At 36.6% G+C, this 13428-nt stretch overlaps 1 protein-coding gene across 6 annotated transcripts in view; it reads right to left on the reverse strand.

Annotated features, from left to right (window-relative positions):
* Positions 1–663: 663 nt before the first annotated feature.
* Positions 664–13428, reverse strand: part of smtnb (smoothelin b) — a 101807-nt gene continuing 89042 nt past the window's right edge. For 3 of the 6 annotated variants that reach the window (XM_049470372.1, XM_049470371.1, XM_049470375.1), the window contains 8 exons: positions 13224–13256; positions 12466–12645; positions 11892–11954; positions 11737–11806; positions 11459–11629; positions 10030–10147; positions 9676–9827; positions 664–2772 (listed from right to left, as the gene is read on the reverse strand). In XM_049470372.1, the coding sequence (XP_049326329.1) occupies positions 2619–2772; positions 9676–9827; positions 10030–10147; positions 11459–11629; positions 11737–11806; positions 11892–11954; positions 12466–12645; positions 13224–13256 (941 nt within the window). In that variant the 3' untranslated portion in view covers positions 664–2618. Of the gene's footprint in view, positions 2773–6359; positions 6529–9675; positions 9828–10029; positions 10148–11458; positions 11630–11736; positions 11807–11891; positions 11955–12465; positions 12646–13223; positions 13257–13428 lie in introns of all 6 variants that reach the window. The other 3 variants (XM_049470373.1, XM_049470376.1, XM_049470374.1) reach the window with 3 other exon arrangements.

Here is a 13428-nt window from a genome sequence, read left to right on the forward strand (position 1 = left end):
ACACAACAGTATATATTTAATCACCTATTTTTTTACATATCGCCACTGGTTGAGCAGAAATTACTTGTTCAACAATTTTTGTGATTTTGCTGTAACTGAGAGAATTTTGGCACATTTGTAAAAAGTTATTCCCAAACTAATTTGAAGTATACTGGAAGAATTCAATTAAATGTCTTCCTATGTGTGTAGATAATGAAAAATAATGCAAAAGGTAACATATTTGCATGTGAACAATGTTATAATTTTATATAGTAACTATAAAGACTAAGGATAAGTTGACTTACATTTTCACATTATACCCATTTTTAATTTAATACACATTAACATTCATATTTTACCATATGATAATTTTAGTCAATAAGACCGTAACATAGTATATATGTACATTTCAAGAAAAAAAAATCTACAAAAGCATATATAAATAGTTGGAAATATAAGAGCTATAATATAATATAAACCAGTGATTTCCATGACTTGATTTTTTTTTTAAACATTTTTTAGACACATATGTCAGCCACCCATATATTTATTTATTTTTATTTATGTGTGTTGAGCTTACATGTGTCTCCACAGATCTTGTCAGATAAATAAATTATTATTAGGTTATTATTAGGTTTCTCACACTCACACATACTTACTGAAACAAAGAAACAAACAAGGACATTGTTTTCTTATAGGGGTTTAATAGTCAATTCCTATTTTCGTGCAGTGTACAGAAATGCTGAGTGAACAATATTCTTCTGTGCAAACATATAAAACATGATGGCCCCTAAAAGCCAGTCGATTTTCTTTCTGTACAAATTCAGTTTTGCACTAAATACAATATGGACTAGAATTGTATCTTCACTGCCTTAATGAGCTTTTTAGTGAGTGTTTTATTCTTAAAAAGAAAGTTATTTCACAATGCAGTGACTGTAGAGCAGTGATATGGTTTTGAACAGGTCAATAGGCCTACAAGTTAGAATTTCTACATTAGTCAAAGAACCATCCACTGCTGTTTCTTTTCATTTGGAATGAAAAACAGTAGGCTTCTTTTTCACCTTTCCACAACAGCATGGCACAAATGCACAAACTAGCATTGTTGTGAGGTGGTGCGAATGCTAGTTATGGGAGAGGCCTAACTTCCACTATTGGCTACAGTTAAACAAACAAAAAAAAGGCAATAAATAAACTACATAGTAAATAAAATGAAAATGATAAAGATGTATAGAACGTAAAATGAACCAGCATACACAAGGACATGTTCAATCACAAATGTGACCTTTGTTTAATAGAAATCTAGAAAAATGTGAAACACTGCTTGTGATTTTACATTGGTTATTTAGCAGAATACTCTTCGAAAGTATTACCTGTCATTACCTGTGCTAATGACATTTCCGAAAATTAAACACTAGTAGGTGCTATTACATTTAAATAGATCAAAAAAATTGAATTAAATAAAGTTAGTTTTCTTCTGCAAGGCAGTTCATTTGTTTAAAATGATGCCATTAAAAGCTATTCCTATTAAACAAATCATTACTTACCATATATATTATAGCTTTGAGATCTGCCCCAAACTTCATCTTCTTATTTCTTTAAATAAACCAATTCCTAATCCAAAACCAAAATTAGTCACAAACTAGATCAAGTCCTAAATATATAAATATAATCCTTTAAAATCTTGTACATAATTTCAGCTCAAAATACTGGACTGTTCTGTCAGTAGGCTCTAAGTCTAAAATTTAAATAAATGCTAAAGAATTACAAACACCCTATAAACAGGGTGACAACTTATCTGACAGAGGACCCATTTGTCAGCAACAAAAGATAGCAATAGCTTCAAAGTGTTGTTAAATACTGAATATATATATATATAAAAAAAAAAAACTTAAAATGATCCATAAATTAGGGGAATACATAAGCTATACTGTCTATTGTGACTTGTGCATGAATGGTCATGTAATTCTATGCCAATGTCTTTCCTCTGTACATTCTTTTTGAAAGCCAATAATATACATTACAACTGAGTACCAATTAACAGTTGACAGTGAATAAAACAGAGATATGTGGTTAAATGTTCAGCTGCAGTTAAAAGAGTTTGAACTGTCAAATGAAGAAGCAGTGAAAATTATATTTGTATACCAGTGCGCATACCAAAGTCAGTCACTCGTTCCTTATAGATAAGCTTAAAAACAATAAAACAAAAAATGAATTCAAGTAAACACGTGAAGCATGCAGATCTGACTTCCGCTAAGATGCAAAAAAGTACCATTAAAGTTTTTTTTAGGCAGTCCACTTCAATTCACTTTTATGCCACTGGCACGAGAGAAGTAAAATAGGCATAGAACTCTAGGGATTTAATATTAAACTTACTGCTTTTTTTCTTAATAGAATCAGCTTCTTTTATTTTAAACATTAGGACATGGGTATGTCCTAAAGTACAGAAATATGGCTTATTAGAGTCCCCTGACACTGGTGTACACACTGGCTAGATAAAGTGGAAACCCGGGGAAAGACTACAAGCCCTGAAGGTAAAGCAGTAAGGGAACAGTTCTTTCTTTCAGCACAGTGTGGAGTGTGGAACGGGCCTTCGGATGTCCGCGCCGTGCCTGAGAGGAGTGCCAGAGTCAGAAAAGCGGTCAGTGGTCTGAGTGGGCTCGACAGGTCATCTCGTATCGACGCAGGTGATTGACCAGCGACTGCACGTAGGTGAAGACACACTTGGAGTCTGGCTTCTTGCCCATAATCATCATGTCCTCCACCTCCAACAGGGGCATACAGTTAGCAAAGGCCCTGAAAGAGAAAGAGGAGGAGAAAAAATGATCAGATAGTTAAAAAATAGCCTGTAGCCTATGACAGTGTCAGAACTTTTACAAATATACAGTAAAATTTGCACTGAAAACCACTAGGTGGCAGAGAAACACTGTTATAATTGAGGTTCAAAGAAAAAACTGCAAGAAAAACAAACAAAACCTAAATCACCATGATGAACAGCATATGATGGGTATGCAGATACAGAAACTGGGTTTTAGATTTGATATATATATATCAACATTTCTACTTTTTGAAAGAAATCTGTTAATTTTTACATCTAAATTAGTAAAGCCCTAACACAAAAATGAGCTTAATTTAGACTTCAATCTATTTATTTAAAAAAGCATTTGAATAACTTAATGATTTCTGACAAAAGGAGAAATAAATGATATTAGGTTATTTGCTGGTAATGCTCATTTGATAGTTGAAACTGATACTGGGACTACATCTATCTGGATTAAAATTACAAAGAAATATTTTAAGTGCATCTTAAAAAATAGAATATCATTAAAAAGCCACTTCATTTCACTAATTTAGTTAAAAACTGCTAAACTATAAAATATATATATATATATTATAATATATTATATAGATGTATTAGAAACATTGGTATATTTTAAGGGTATATTTCTTTTATTGTTGATGATTATGGCTTACAGCCAATGAAAACCCAAAAATCAGTATCTCAGAAAATTTGAATATTGTATAAGAACAATTGGTACTTTTGGCAGTCCTGCTGGAAAATGAAATCTGCATCTCCATAAAAGTCGTCAGCAGAGGAAAGAAGCATGAAGTGCTGTAAGATTTTGTGGGAAAACAAAACTGCACTGACTTTAGACTTGATAATAAAACACAGTGGATCAACACCAGCAGATGACAAACATGACTCTCCAAACCATCACTGATTGGTGGAAACTTCACACTAGACCTTGAGCAGTTTGGACTGTGTGTCTCTCCACTCTTCCTCCAGACTCTGATCCCTTGATTTACTTTAAATGAAATGTAGAATTTACTGATGATCAGTGATGGTTTGGAGAGTCATGTCTGTCATCTGCTGGTGTTGATCCACTGTGTTTTATTATCAAGTCTAAAGTCAGTGCAGTTTTGTTTTTCCACAAAATTTAACAGCACTTCATATCTTACAGCTTCCCTCTGCTGGCAACTTTTATGGAGATGCGGATTTCATTTTCCAGCAGTAGTTGGCACACTGACCACACTGCCAAAAGTACCAATTGATCCTAGATAATATCCTAATTCAATCCTATATCCTATATCAATATAACGTGCCTTTTTCTAACAAAATATTTTTCAAGATTTACTCTGAATAAACACATTACCACAGATGCAGAGGGTTGTTAACCTTCACTTTAAATACGTTTTTCTACATTTTATAGTTTTCTTTGATGTAGGGACAGGGATTTTGCCATGTCTGCAGTGTTGCTTGGTAAAGGTGAATAATTATTGTATTATAATAATATTTTCTAAAGGTTTTCAATTATTTATTTTGCTATTGTCATAAAAATATCAATCTATTTAAACATGTCCAGGATATGTTTACATAGCACTATCCATTTAAGAAACATCTGACATCAAAACACTTTATCAAATGAAATTAATCATGTCTCCATATTTAGCTGAGGTAAAGATTAAGCTGTCCATGCTGACGTATAAAACATCACAGTAACTGAAATTAAAACTGTGTCTATATGAAAAAGAACTAAATCATCTTTAAAACATTCTTGCTGCTCTACTTTAGCCACATTTGTATTAAAGAGGCAATAAACACCAAACATTATTTTTTCCATTAATCGCTGAAATGTGTTCCTGTGACGTAATGAAACATACCTGTCCTGCTTAAAATGTTTATAAATCTTTCTTAATCTTTAACAAACGCTTTTATTGTGATAGTTTCCGCCTGTCAGGATAGTTGCAGCGCCCTCTCAGGTTTAACAACACCTCCCCCTGCTGATGTCCAACCATCTGCATCTCACCACTATCAGAGACACACTGCTGCAGTTCTGCCAATCAACTCTCCCTCCTGCTCTGACTCTAAACCCATACATCACCCATTGCCCCACCCAAACTACCCTTCACTTTTTTTTTTTAATTTGAGCTGAGGGTGGAGTCAGATAAAATCAAGAGTTTCAATATTTGCTAAAATTCTGAATGCATATTTTAAGATGTGAGGGAAAATGCACAGATTTCTGGAATGACACATTAACCAAAGAAGCAAAAATTTAGAATCAGTATTGGTGACAAAATTATCATATCAGCTCTGATCAGCCCTACTGCCTCTGCTATGGTATCAAGTTAGTATTCTGTATAATGATCAACCCATTAAACACGGAAGAACAGCAAGGCTTTAGACAAGCAGTGTGGAGTGATTTATTAACACTGTGAATAGTTTGCTATAGAACTATCTTAATAGACAGAACTCCTACAATGCTAAATTAATTATCTTTAGACTGGCTTGCCAAGAACACAAACTGGCTACTGTGCAAATTCAAAACAAGGCCCTCACCAAGACCACAATAATCACTGGTGGCATTTAGCTTTTCTGAAGGCATGTACATCTGGCACCCGCAGGAGGAGTTCTGGCTTTGTTTTGTGCTGTTCCGTTTCCATCACATATGCTGAAACGGTAGCTAAGGCAGTGACTATAAAGGACGACAGGAATCTTTGATCCTGCAGTGCTCTTTCTTCATGTCATGAGGCCCAAACCAAGACCATGTTTGGGCGTCGGATCCCAAAGCGCTGTACACTCCTGCAAACACTGAGTGATGGTGAACGTAGCCAGGCTCTTGATATGACGTTATGCTGATCTGCCAAAACTGACAAACAAAGCTGTGATAAAGAACATCACCTGACTTCATACAGGCTTTACCCGTATACAGCATCGGCTTAGGAAAGGCATTGCCTTTTAAGTTGATAGTTTCTATCTTTTCATGCCCTTTGTTAAACAGTGTAATGCCTGTTTCGACTCTGGATACATTTGGACTTTAGTGACTCTAAGAAAGCAATCAAAAGATATTTTTTGCCAACTTTTTTTTTTTTTGGAACTTATCCAGACATTTTACACTCTCACATATTGATTTAGCAAAACAGTACACCAACCACCTCCTGAAAAAGACAAACGTTCAGCAAAGAATTAAACTTGTCTCTTGCCCAAATACAGTCTATCAGCCAAGATAGACTCGGTTTATGATTAGCATTACCATGATAATGTAGCTAACATGTGATGGATGCTAATACCCCACCAATCAGAATTATGCAAACTGCACCACAAAACCTGCCTTGCATTCTGGTAAATTAAACTTTAAAATTTACAATCGAAAAACTAAAGGAGCAAAGATGACAAAGACTTCTTGGCTAACCAACCTATATTTGCAGAACAAAACTGCAAACTGTTACTTTAAAACTGTTGTGTGCCCCTTTCTCTAACCACCGTCTTACCCTGAACAACCCAACAAACCAAAAACCTCCATCCCACCCAACCCGCCAACCAACCCCACCCAGCCATGATCACTGGTCTGGTCTTTCCTGATAGGCCTTATTGCCACTCTCACCGTTCAGCGTTAGTTTGGACCTTAGGGGGAGTTCTTGGTTTTGACCAAACCCTTCTGCACCAGGCCTCTGTAGAACTCTTGGAGGTACGTATACACGCACTTCCAGTCAGGCTCCCGCATCCTCACCATATCGTCCACATCCAAAAGCTGGGGACAGTCTGCAAGCGTCCTACTCGCAAAACCATGGGATGAAAGGGAGGAGGTATTGGGGTAGAATAAAGAAAGAAAGGACGAATGGAAGACATAAAGAAGACAGAACGAGAGAGAGTAAGTGAAGAGTGTAGTGGGCAGCCACACATCAGGGTGAGACAGGTGGACAGTAAGGAGGGAGAGAGAGAGAGAGAGAGAGAGAGAGAGAGAGGTGGAGAGACACAAAATCAGAACAAACATTACATTTGTGATGACAAACATTTTGATGTGCTTTCATGCTTCATGATCATTTACACAAGCAGTCAAAACAAAAGCTGAAATGGAGAACTGCTGTGCATCCACTCAGCTTTGCTTTTTCATGGAATCACAAGTGCAGAGACATTCATATCACACAGTAAGACAACAGGGACTTAAACAGCAACTTTTCAGTCCCCTATTCTAAAAACACAGACGTAAACGTGGGCTGTGAGGTGACCTGCGGCAGACGCTCTGAGTGGAGATTGTGTGAACATGGGCACTGGGTGATCAGGATGCAGGATGCAAAGGTGAAGAGCAGCAAGTCATGTTATTATAGCAAGTCATTCCATCTTGAATGGCAACATATCTAATCTCGCTTTTGTAAGATTATAGTAGGAAAACTTTCCCACTGGCTTTATTTTCTCTTCATATTTTCTCTTATTCAGGAGAAATACAGCACAAAATTAGAAAATGGCCATTTAAGTAACAAATACCGGTCAATATTAATCAGTAATGGACAGTAACAAAGTAAATGTTACTATGTAGTGTACTTCAGTTCATTTATGTCTGTACCTTAATTCTTACAGACATATTTACAAACATCTTATATTTTACTTCACTAAAATAAACAATCTGTTTATTAGAGTCAGATTTATTAAGGACATGAACCTAGAGTCTTTCACCTAAAACCATTTGATAAAGTAGCCTTGTTACGAAAATGCAACCAGGACAGCAATATGGTTTAATACCTTTGGCACATTTGAAGGGAAATACTTTAGTACTTTTACCTAAGTAAATAACTAGATGGGGGACCTCTGCTTGTAAATTGGTGCAACACAAAAAACAGTATAACATTGCATGAAAGTAAAGCTTTTAAAACACAAACCTTTATACTTAAGGTTAAGATATATGATAATATAATAATACATGGTGAGAACCAGAAATGGATAGATTTCACTGGTTCAAGGTTTCTTCTCTTGCTTTAACAAGGGTTTCACCCCTGGCTTGCTTTATGACAAGTAAGGCAGTTACTAAAGACATCTCTGGCAAGACTAGCTTGCATTATTGTTACTCTGTAGCTAAACAAATGTTCAATTCAGTGCCACAGAACTGAATAGTGTTCACATGTGCAGTACTGAAGATATTGGCTTCTTTCAAGATGGCTGACTTGCAAGGATATCTTTTTTTCTGCAGGCTACACACACTACAGGGCACACTGTGACTCTAAAAAGCAGGTGAAAGTAACAGCCACTGATGTGTAAAAGCCCAGGGCCACATCAGTCAGTCAGGATGAGTGAGAGTTTTTTTCCAAATAATTAAAAAATAAAAGAGAGAACTGAAAAAAGAAATATGATAGAGTGAAAAGGTCAAGGGAAACCTGAAAACCCATTCACGATTAACCAGGAGATCAAGTTAAGGATTCACTAAACGATGCCAAGTAGAGCTTATCCAGCGAAGGACACACTTAGGCCATTCATTAGAGTCCAGCTGGATGCCCCTGGCTTAGTAAAGAGTCGAGCTGTAGGGGGCGTTACCTCTCTGGGGAGAGGAGGGAAAGTGGAGGGAAAAAGGAAGCATATTAGCAGTGGGCAGTTATTTTACTGAACCGCTTCACCAAACACTGAACAGCAGCCATGAAATGTCATGACTTTATGACATATGATGCAAGAAAAAGTAGGATTGTTAAAATGATCCCAACAACCTTTTATTAGATCAATGCAGGCTAATTCCAGAGGCTAAGTAGAAGCAATGTTTCAGTAGCACAGGTTAAGGTTTGTGTTGTAGGTTAGAGTCTTTAGCACATACCCAGTTAGACCTCTACAAAACACTCTAACCCTCAGGATCTGTTTCATGAATAATACGGTGTTGCACAGTAAAATCTTAGAGGAATAATGCTTGATAAGCTGATGACTGCAGCAATTTGGCTTTAACCTCAGTATTTATTCATTTTATGGCTGGATCAAATAGCATTTTAAAAGACAGATCACAACTAACTTTACCTTTAGGCATGTTTGTTCTTTCTACCAAAGATTCTGAGAGAAAAAACAAACAAAATAAGAGATTTGGCTGAAGATATACTGAATGTTTAACACGTTTTTTTGACGTGTATTTTTATTCATCTTTTCACTCTTTACACCACTAAATAAATTAAATGTGTCAGCTGTGCTATTTTAGTAACATGTTTACCTCAGTAGTGCAATTTTAGTCATACATTTATTTATGAATTATGGAGGACAATTGTCATTGTTCTGTATAAATTATTAGTTTTTTTTACTTAATATACCAGCAAATATCAGCAAATATTCTATGCAACCCTATAGTGTAGTTATGTTTAATAAGGACACCGATGAGTCTGACTGGATTTTTGTAACAGTAGTGATGATACAAAATACTAAATGCCAAAGTTAAAGACATATATTTTTAATATTACATATATTTTTTATATATTTATATATAATATTACTTCATTAGGCAACCTAAATCTCCTGGAGTGTTACAATTTAAATGTGGTACTTTAGTTTAAATTGCTGTAACCAGTCAATTAGGCTAACTTCCTGTCTCTTTATGTAGTAGTTTTGAGGTTCTCTAAAAAGATGGACAATATACTCAGCTTCTCCACTTTGTTAAAACAGATTGCTATGTTAAAATATTTTACTAACTGATCTGGGCTCAGTCTTTTGAAGAAACATATTTAATGCATAGAGACTAGCTGTTGATTTCTACATTTAAAGCAATACCAAATTTTGTTGCTTGATTACATATTAGACATTGGTAGGGAGTGTTAATCATTAAAAGATCAAGAGATGAAAAATATTCACTGGCACAAGAGGTTAAAATTTCACATCCTAAAGATTAAACTTTTTTTTTGTATATTTTAATTGCTGTCACAAAACATTTAAAACATTCTGGGTTTTATTTCTATACTCACTCTGCTGTTTTGAAGGCAACCTCAAAGTTTTGTCTGCGATTGCTGGGGCTGAGGGCAGCGTAGTCAAAGGCCTCTGGGAAAAAGTTGTGCACCAGAGCACAGAACGCCATTCCATCACTCCAGCTGGAGGAGAAGTTCTGAATGTCCACATTCTAAAAGCACAGAGAGGAATCACAGAGGAAACTGAGAGTCATCTGTATAGATCTTGCTGGTTTATGAGCACCTGAAGCCCGTCAGTGCTGATGTAATAATAAGCTTTGAACTGTGAAGAATGGGTATTCTTCATTGGCTGTGCTGAGCCACGAGTGTTATTTGCATTAGAGACACTAGTGTTATGCTTGTTGACTTCTTTACCTCATAGTCACGAGTCTTCGCTCGGCACCAATCTAACAGCATCTGTTTGATGGAGTTAGCATTGGGTACACCAAAGCTAGTGGAGCGCTGGACCTTGTTTATCTGGACAGCTGGCGAACTGTAACCAAAATCAAACAATATGACTGGAACAATGCATTTAAACTGCAAAATCTGTGATTTTATAATCCTATTAAAAATGAAATTTGAAAAGTATGCAAAGAAACATCACTAAAGATTCAACTAGCATCTTTACACTCCTGCATTCTAGCTCATCGATAGATTACAGGGGTAGTGTGTGATCATCAGCATCTACAGTTCTTTCTGAAGGCCTCAGAGAACTCTTTGGGTCTGGCCATGGAGATGAACTCACTTCACTAAGGGTGTTTTCACATCAGCAAAATTTGGTCCATTAAAACATTTTCAGTCCCCTATTCCCTTAGTGCGGTTCAGTGGTCTCAGTCTGGTCCCAAACAAATACTGTCTCTGCTTCATGTTTACACACGTGGTCTGTGCAGCATCCACTGCTCGCAGCCGAATGATTCCGTTTACTTTTACAGTGTAGTGTTCTGTATTAGAGCAGCTTCACACTGCACAGATATATGTGCTGGAACACAATGTTCTCTCTATATTCACTTTATTGCTCCTGTGCCAGACAGCTCTGACCAATCAGAGGAGACAATATGCTCGTGTGGTTTATTGGTGCACATTTTGATGCATTTAGGTTTATGCCTGTGTGAAACCAAACCAAACAGAGGAAGAAATGCTTCAAGTAAACAAAATCATCAACTGATCCAGACCAGAGAAACCAACTACAGGCGTGAAAACACCATAAGACAGACTCCTCCCACATCATTTTGTAATCATTTGCAGGCTTTACCTGATTCTTACACATTTTAAGTAGTAATAAATGTGGGAGTGTCCTATATTCTTTCTTAAAATAACTTTTTTTTAGTAATTTTTTCAATACATTTTACTTTTAACTTATGTTTAAACTTTAAAAGTAATTCAGATAGTTTTACCTGTATAGTTCTATAACCACCATCTCACACAACTGTTCAAATTAATCTCAAATGTCCAAATAACAAATATGTTCAAAATGACAAATATTATGTCTTAAATTGCAATATAATAATCAAAACTAAGAAGCCAATGTTATTTCTATTTTTATATTTCTTGCTCTTTTTGTTAAATATAAGTTTGAGACTCGTGTCATTGTTCTTGCTAACACTATCTGCACCCAATGTGCTTATTTAAAATTTTTTATATATATTTTTATATTTTGATAGCTTAAAAAGAAAACAATAAAATGTGCTACATGGTGAGTTGTAACCACACTGCTACACTAACCACAAAATAACTACGATATCCAACACTCTTATTCACTGTATAACTGCTCTTTCAAGAATGGTCATAAACGTGTAGTGCTCACCTTCCACCGTCCTTCTCCAGCTTTTCAATCATGGCTTTTCTGGCCTGAGAGGTTGAGGTCTTGGGAAGCGTTTGAGCCCTCATGAGCTCCTTCTTGCGCTCAGCCTGCCTGCGCTCCAGCGCAGCCATGGTGCCTCCACTGCGCGAGGTGTCGTCCTCGCGATCAAACACGCTGAGAGAAAGCAAGCTATTATTAAACTATAGCACATTTTATTGATCAGTGGACTCCCAATACATAGAAGAACAATCGCTCAAAGGCATTTCCCAGAGAATGCTCACCTTCCAACCTTCTTGGAGGAACTGGAGGAAGAAGAGGAGTAGCTATAAGATTTAGTTTGCATGGTCCCTCCTGAAACCACAGAGATATACAGAATTTTACTCAGACACAAGCTGCAATTTAAAGGAATGATAAGAAAATGAACTGAACAACTTACTGTCAGACTTCTGTGTGTAGGTGCTTTCCATGATCGTGCTACGGGACACCCTGCTGCCATCATCTACACATATAGGCATTCAGAAGAACACAGATAAACACAGGTTCAGTTAACTGAGTACAGTATCCTCCCTCTTCCCCATCACTTAAGTTTAATCCAAGCCAAAGTGAGTACTGTTAGCTAATGAAACAGAACATAAAGTTTACTGTATATGAACTCTATCTTAAAATGTTCTAACTGCTTTCACTGCAGGTGTGGCTATTCACCTGAATATATTAGACCTGCATTCACGTATAATGACTTTTTAACATTCATTTATAAGTTGTCTGACCAGAGGAGGATGGGTCCCCCCTTATGTATAAGCCTTGAAAGTACATGTGATAGTGTATGTGATAATATAAGGTTTCCTCCTCCTCCAGTTCTGATGTTTCTTTTCCTTGCCTCTGGACTCACTGGGGGTTCTTTGTTTTATGTTCAATGGTTTGCCTGATTCTCTGTAAAGCTGCTTTGCAACAACATCAGTTGTAAAAAGCACTATACAAATACAATTGATTTGATATGATCTGTTGATTACCTGACTGGGCGAAACGGTTGGTTTTTGTGATTTCACTGATGGTGGAGCCATCTGCAGACTTCTCAATCTTCTTCATCACTACCTCCCCAGCTCCCGGACCTCCTCGAGCCTTCTGGCTCCTCTCCTCTCTCTGCTGCCTCAGCTCTAGCAGACGCACCTCACGCTCCTTCTCTCTTTGGTCTGAGTGAAAGAGGAGCAGGGAAGAGATTAAAAAAGAAAAAATAAACACTCAAAATAACCTCTCTGAAAAATTCCTGCACTGATAAGTGTAAGTCACATTTCAACTCTAAAACATTTACACAACAACACACCCAAGAGATACCCAAAACTGTAGGAAATAATCTTTCTAAAAGACATTTAAGCTGATCTTTTAATCAGACTGGGAGTTTAACAGCCTTACCTGTACATTTTAAGCTCCAAAAATAACTGAGTTCAAAGTTCGAGAAAGAGTCAAAATATTGAAAAGGAACCTAAAGGCGCACGGAAGAATAGAGCTGTTAGGAGCTTGTTTCTGGATTTGAAGTTATTCTGGATTTAAGAGATTAACACGCAGAACACGAGGTGTATAAAGTGGAACATTGGTGAACTCTTAGTTGAACGATGCAAACAATTTTCATGCAAATGCAACTTCAGTGGAACGTCTATATCTAAACACAAGTGCAAAATGAGTTAACACAATGCTGGCACACAACACACACTTTCAGAAATCAAAACTTCACACACACACACACACACAGCTGGAAGGTGAGTCACCATACCTAGCTCCTCCTGAGAACAGCCCAACCTGGCTTCTAAAGGCATAAGGGGGGAATAGAAAGGTGGAGTGAGGAGACAGAAACAGAACAAGTCCTCCGGAGGTGAATGTAGGGAGCTCATGGATGAAAGAGCAAAATCGTTTGCACATATGATTTACAGAAAATGACCAGAGAATCATAACCCAGTTACCTTAATGCACATGTAATT

Source organism: Astyanax mexicanus, chromosome 22, assembly GCF_023375975.1.
Source record: "Astyanax mexicanus isolate ESR-SI-001 chromosome 22, AstMex3_surface, whole genome shotgun sequence".
Taxonomy (NCBI): Eukaryota; Metazoa; Chordata; class Actinopteri; order Characiformes; family Acestrorhamphidae; genus Astyanax; species Astyanax mexicanus.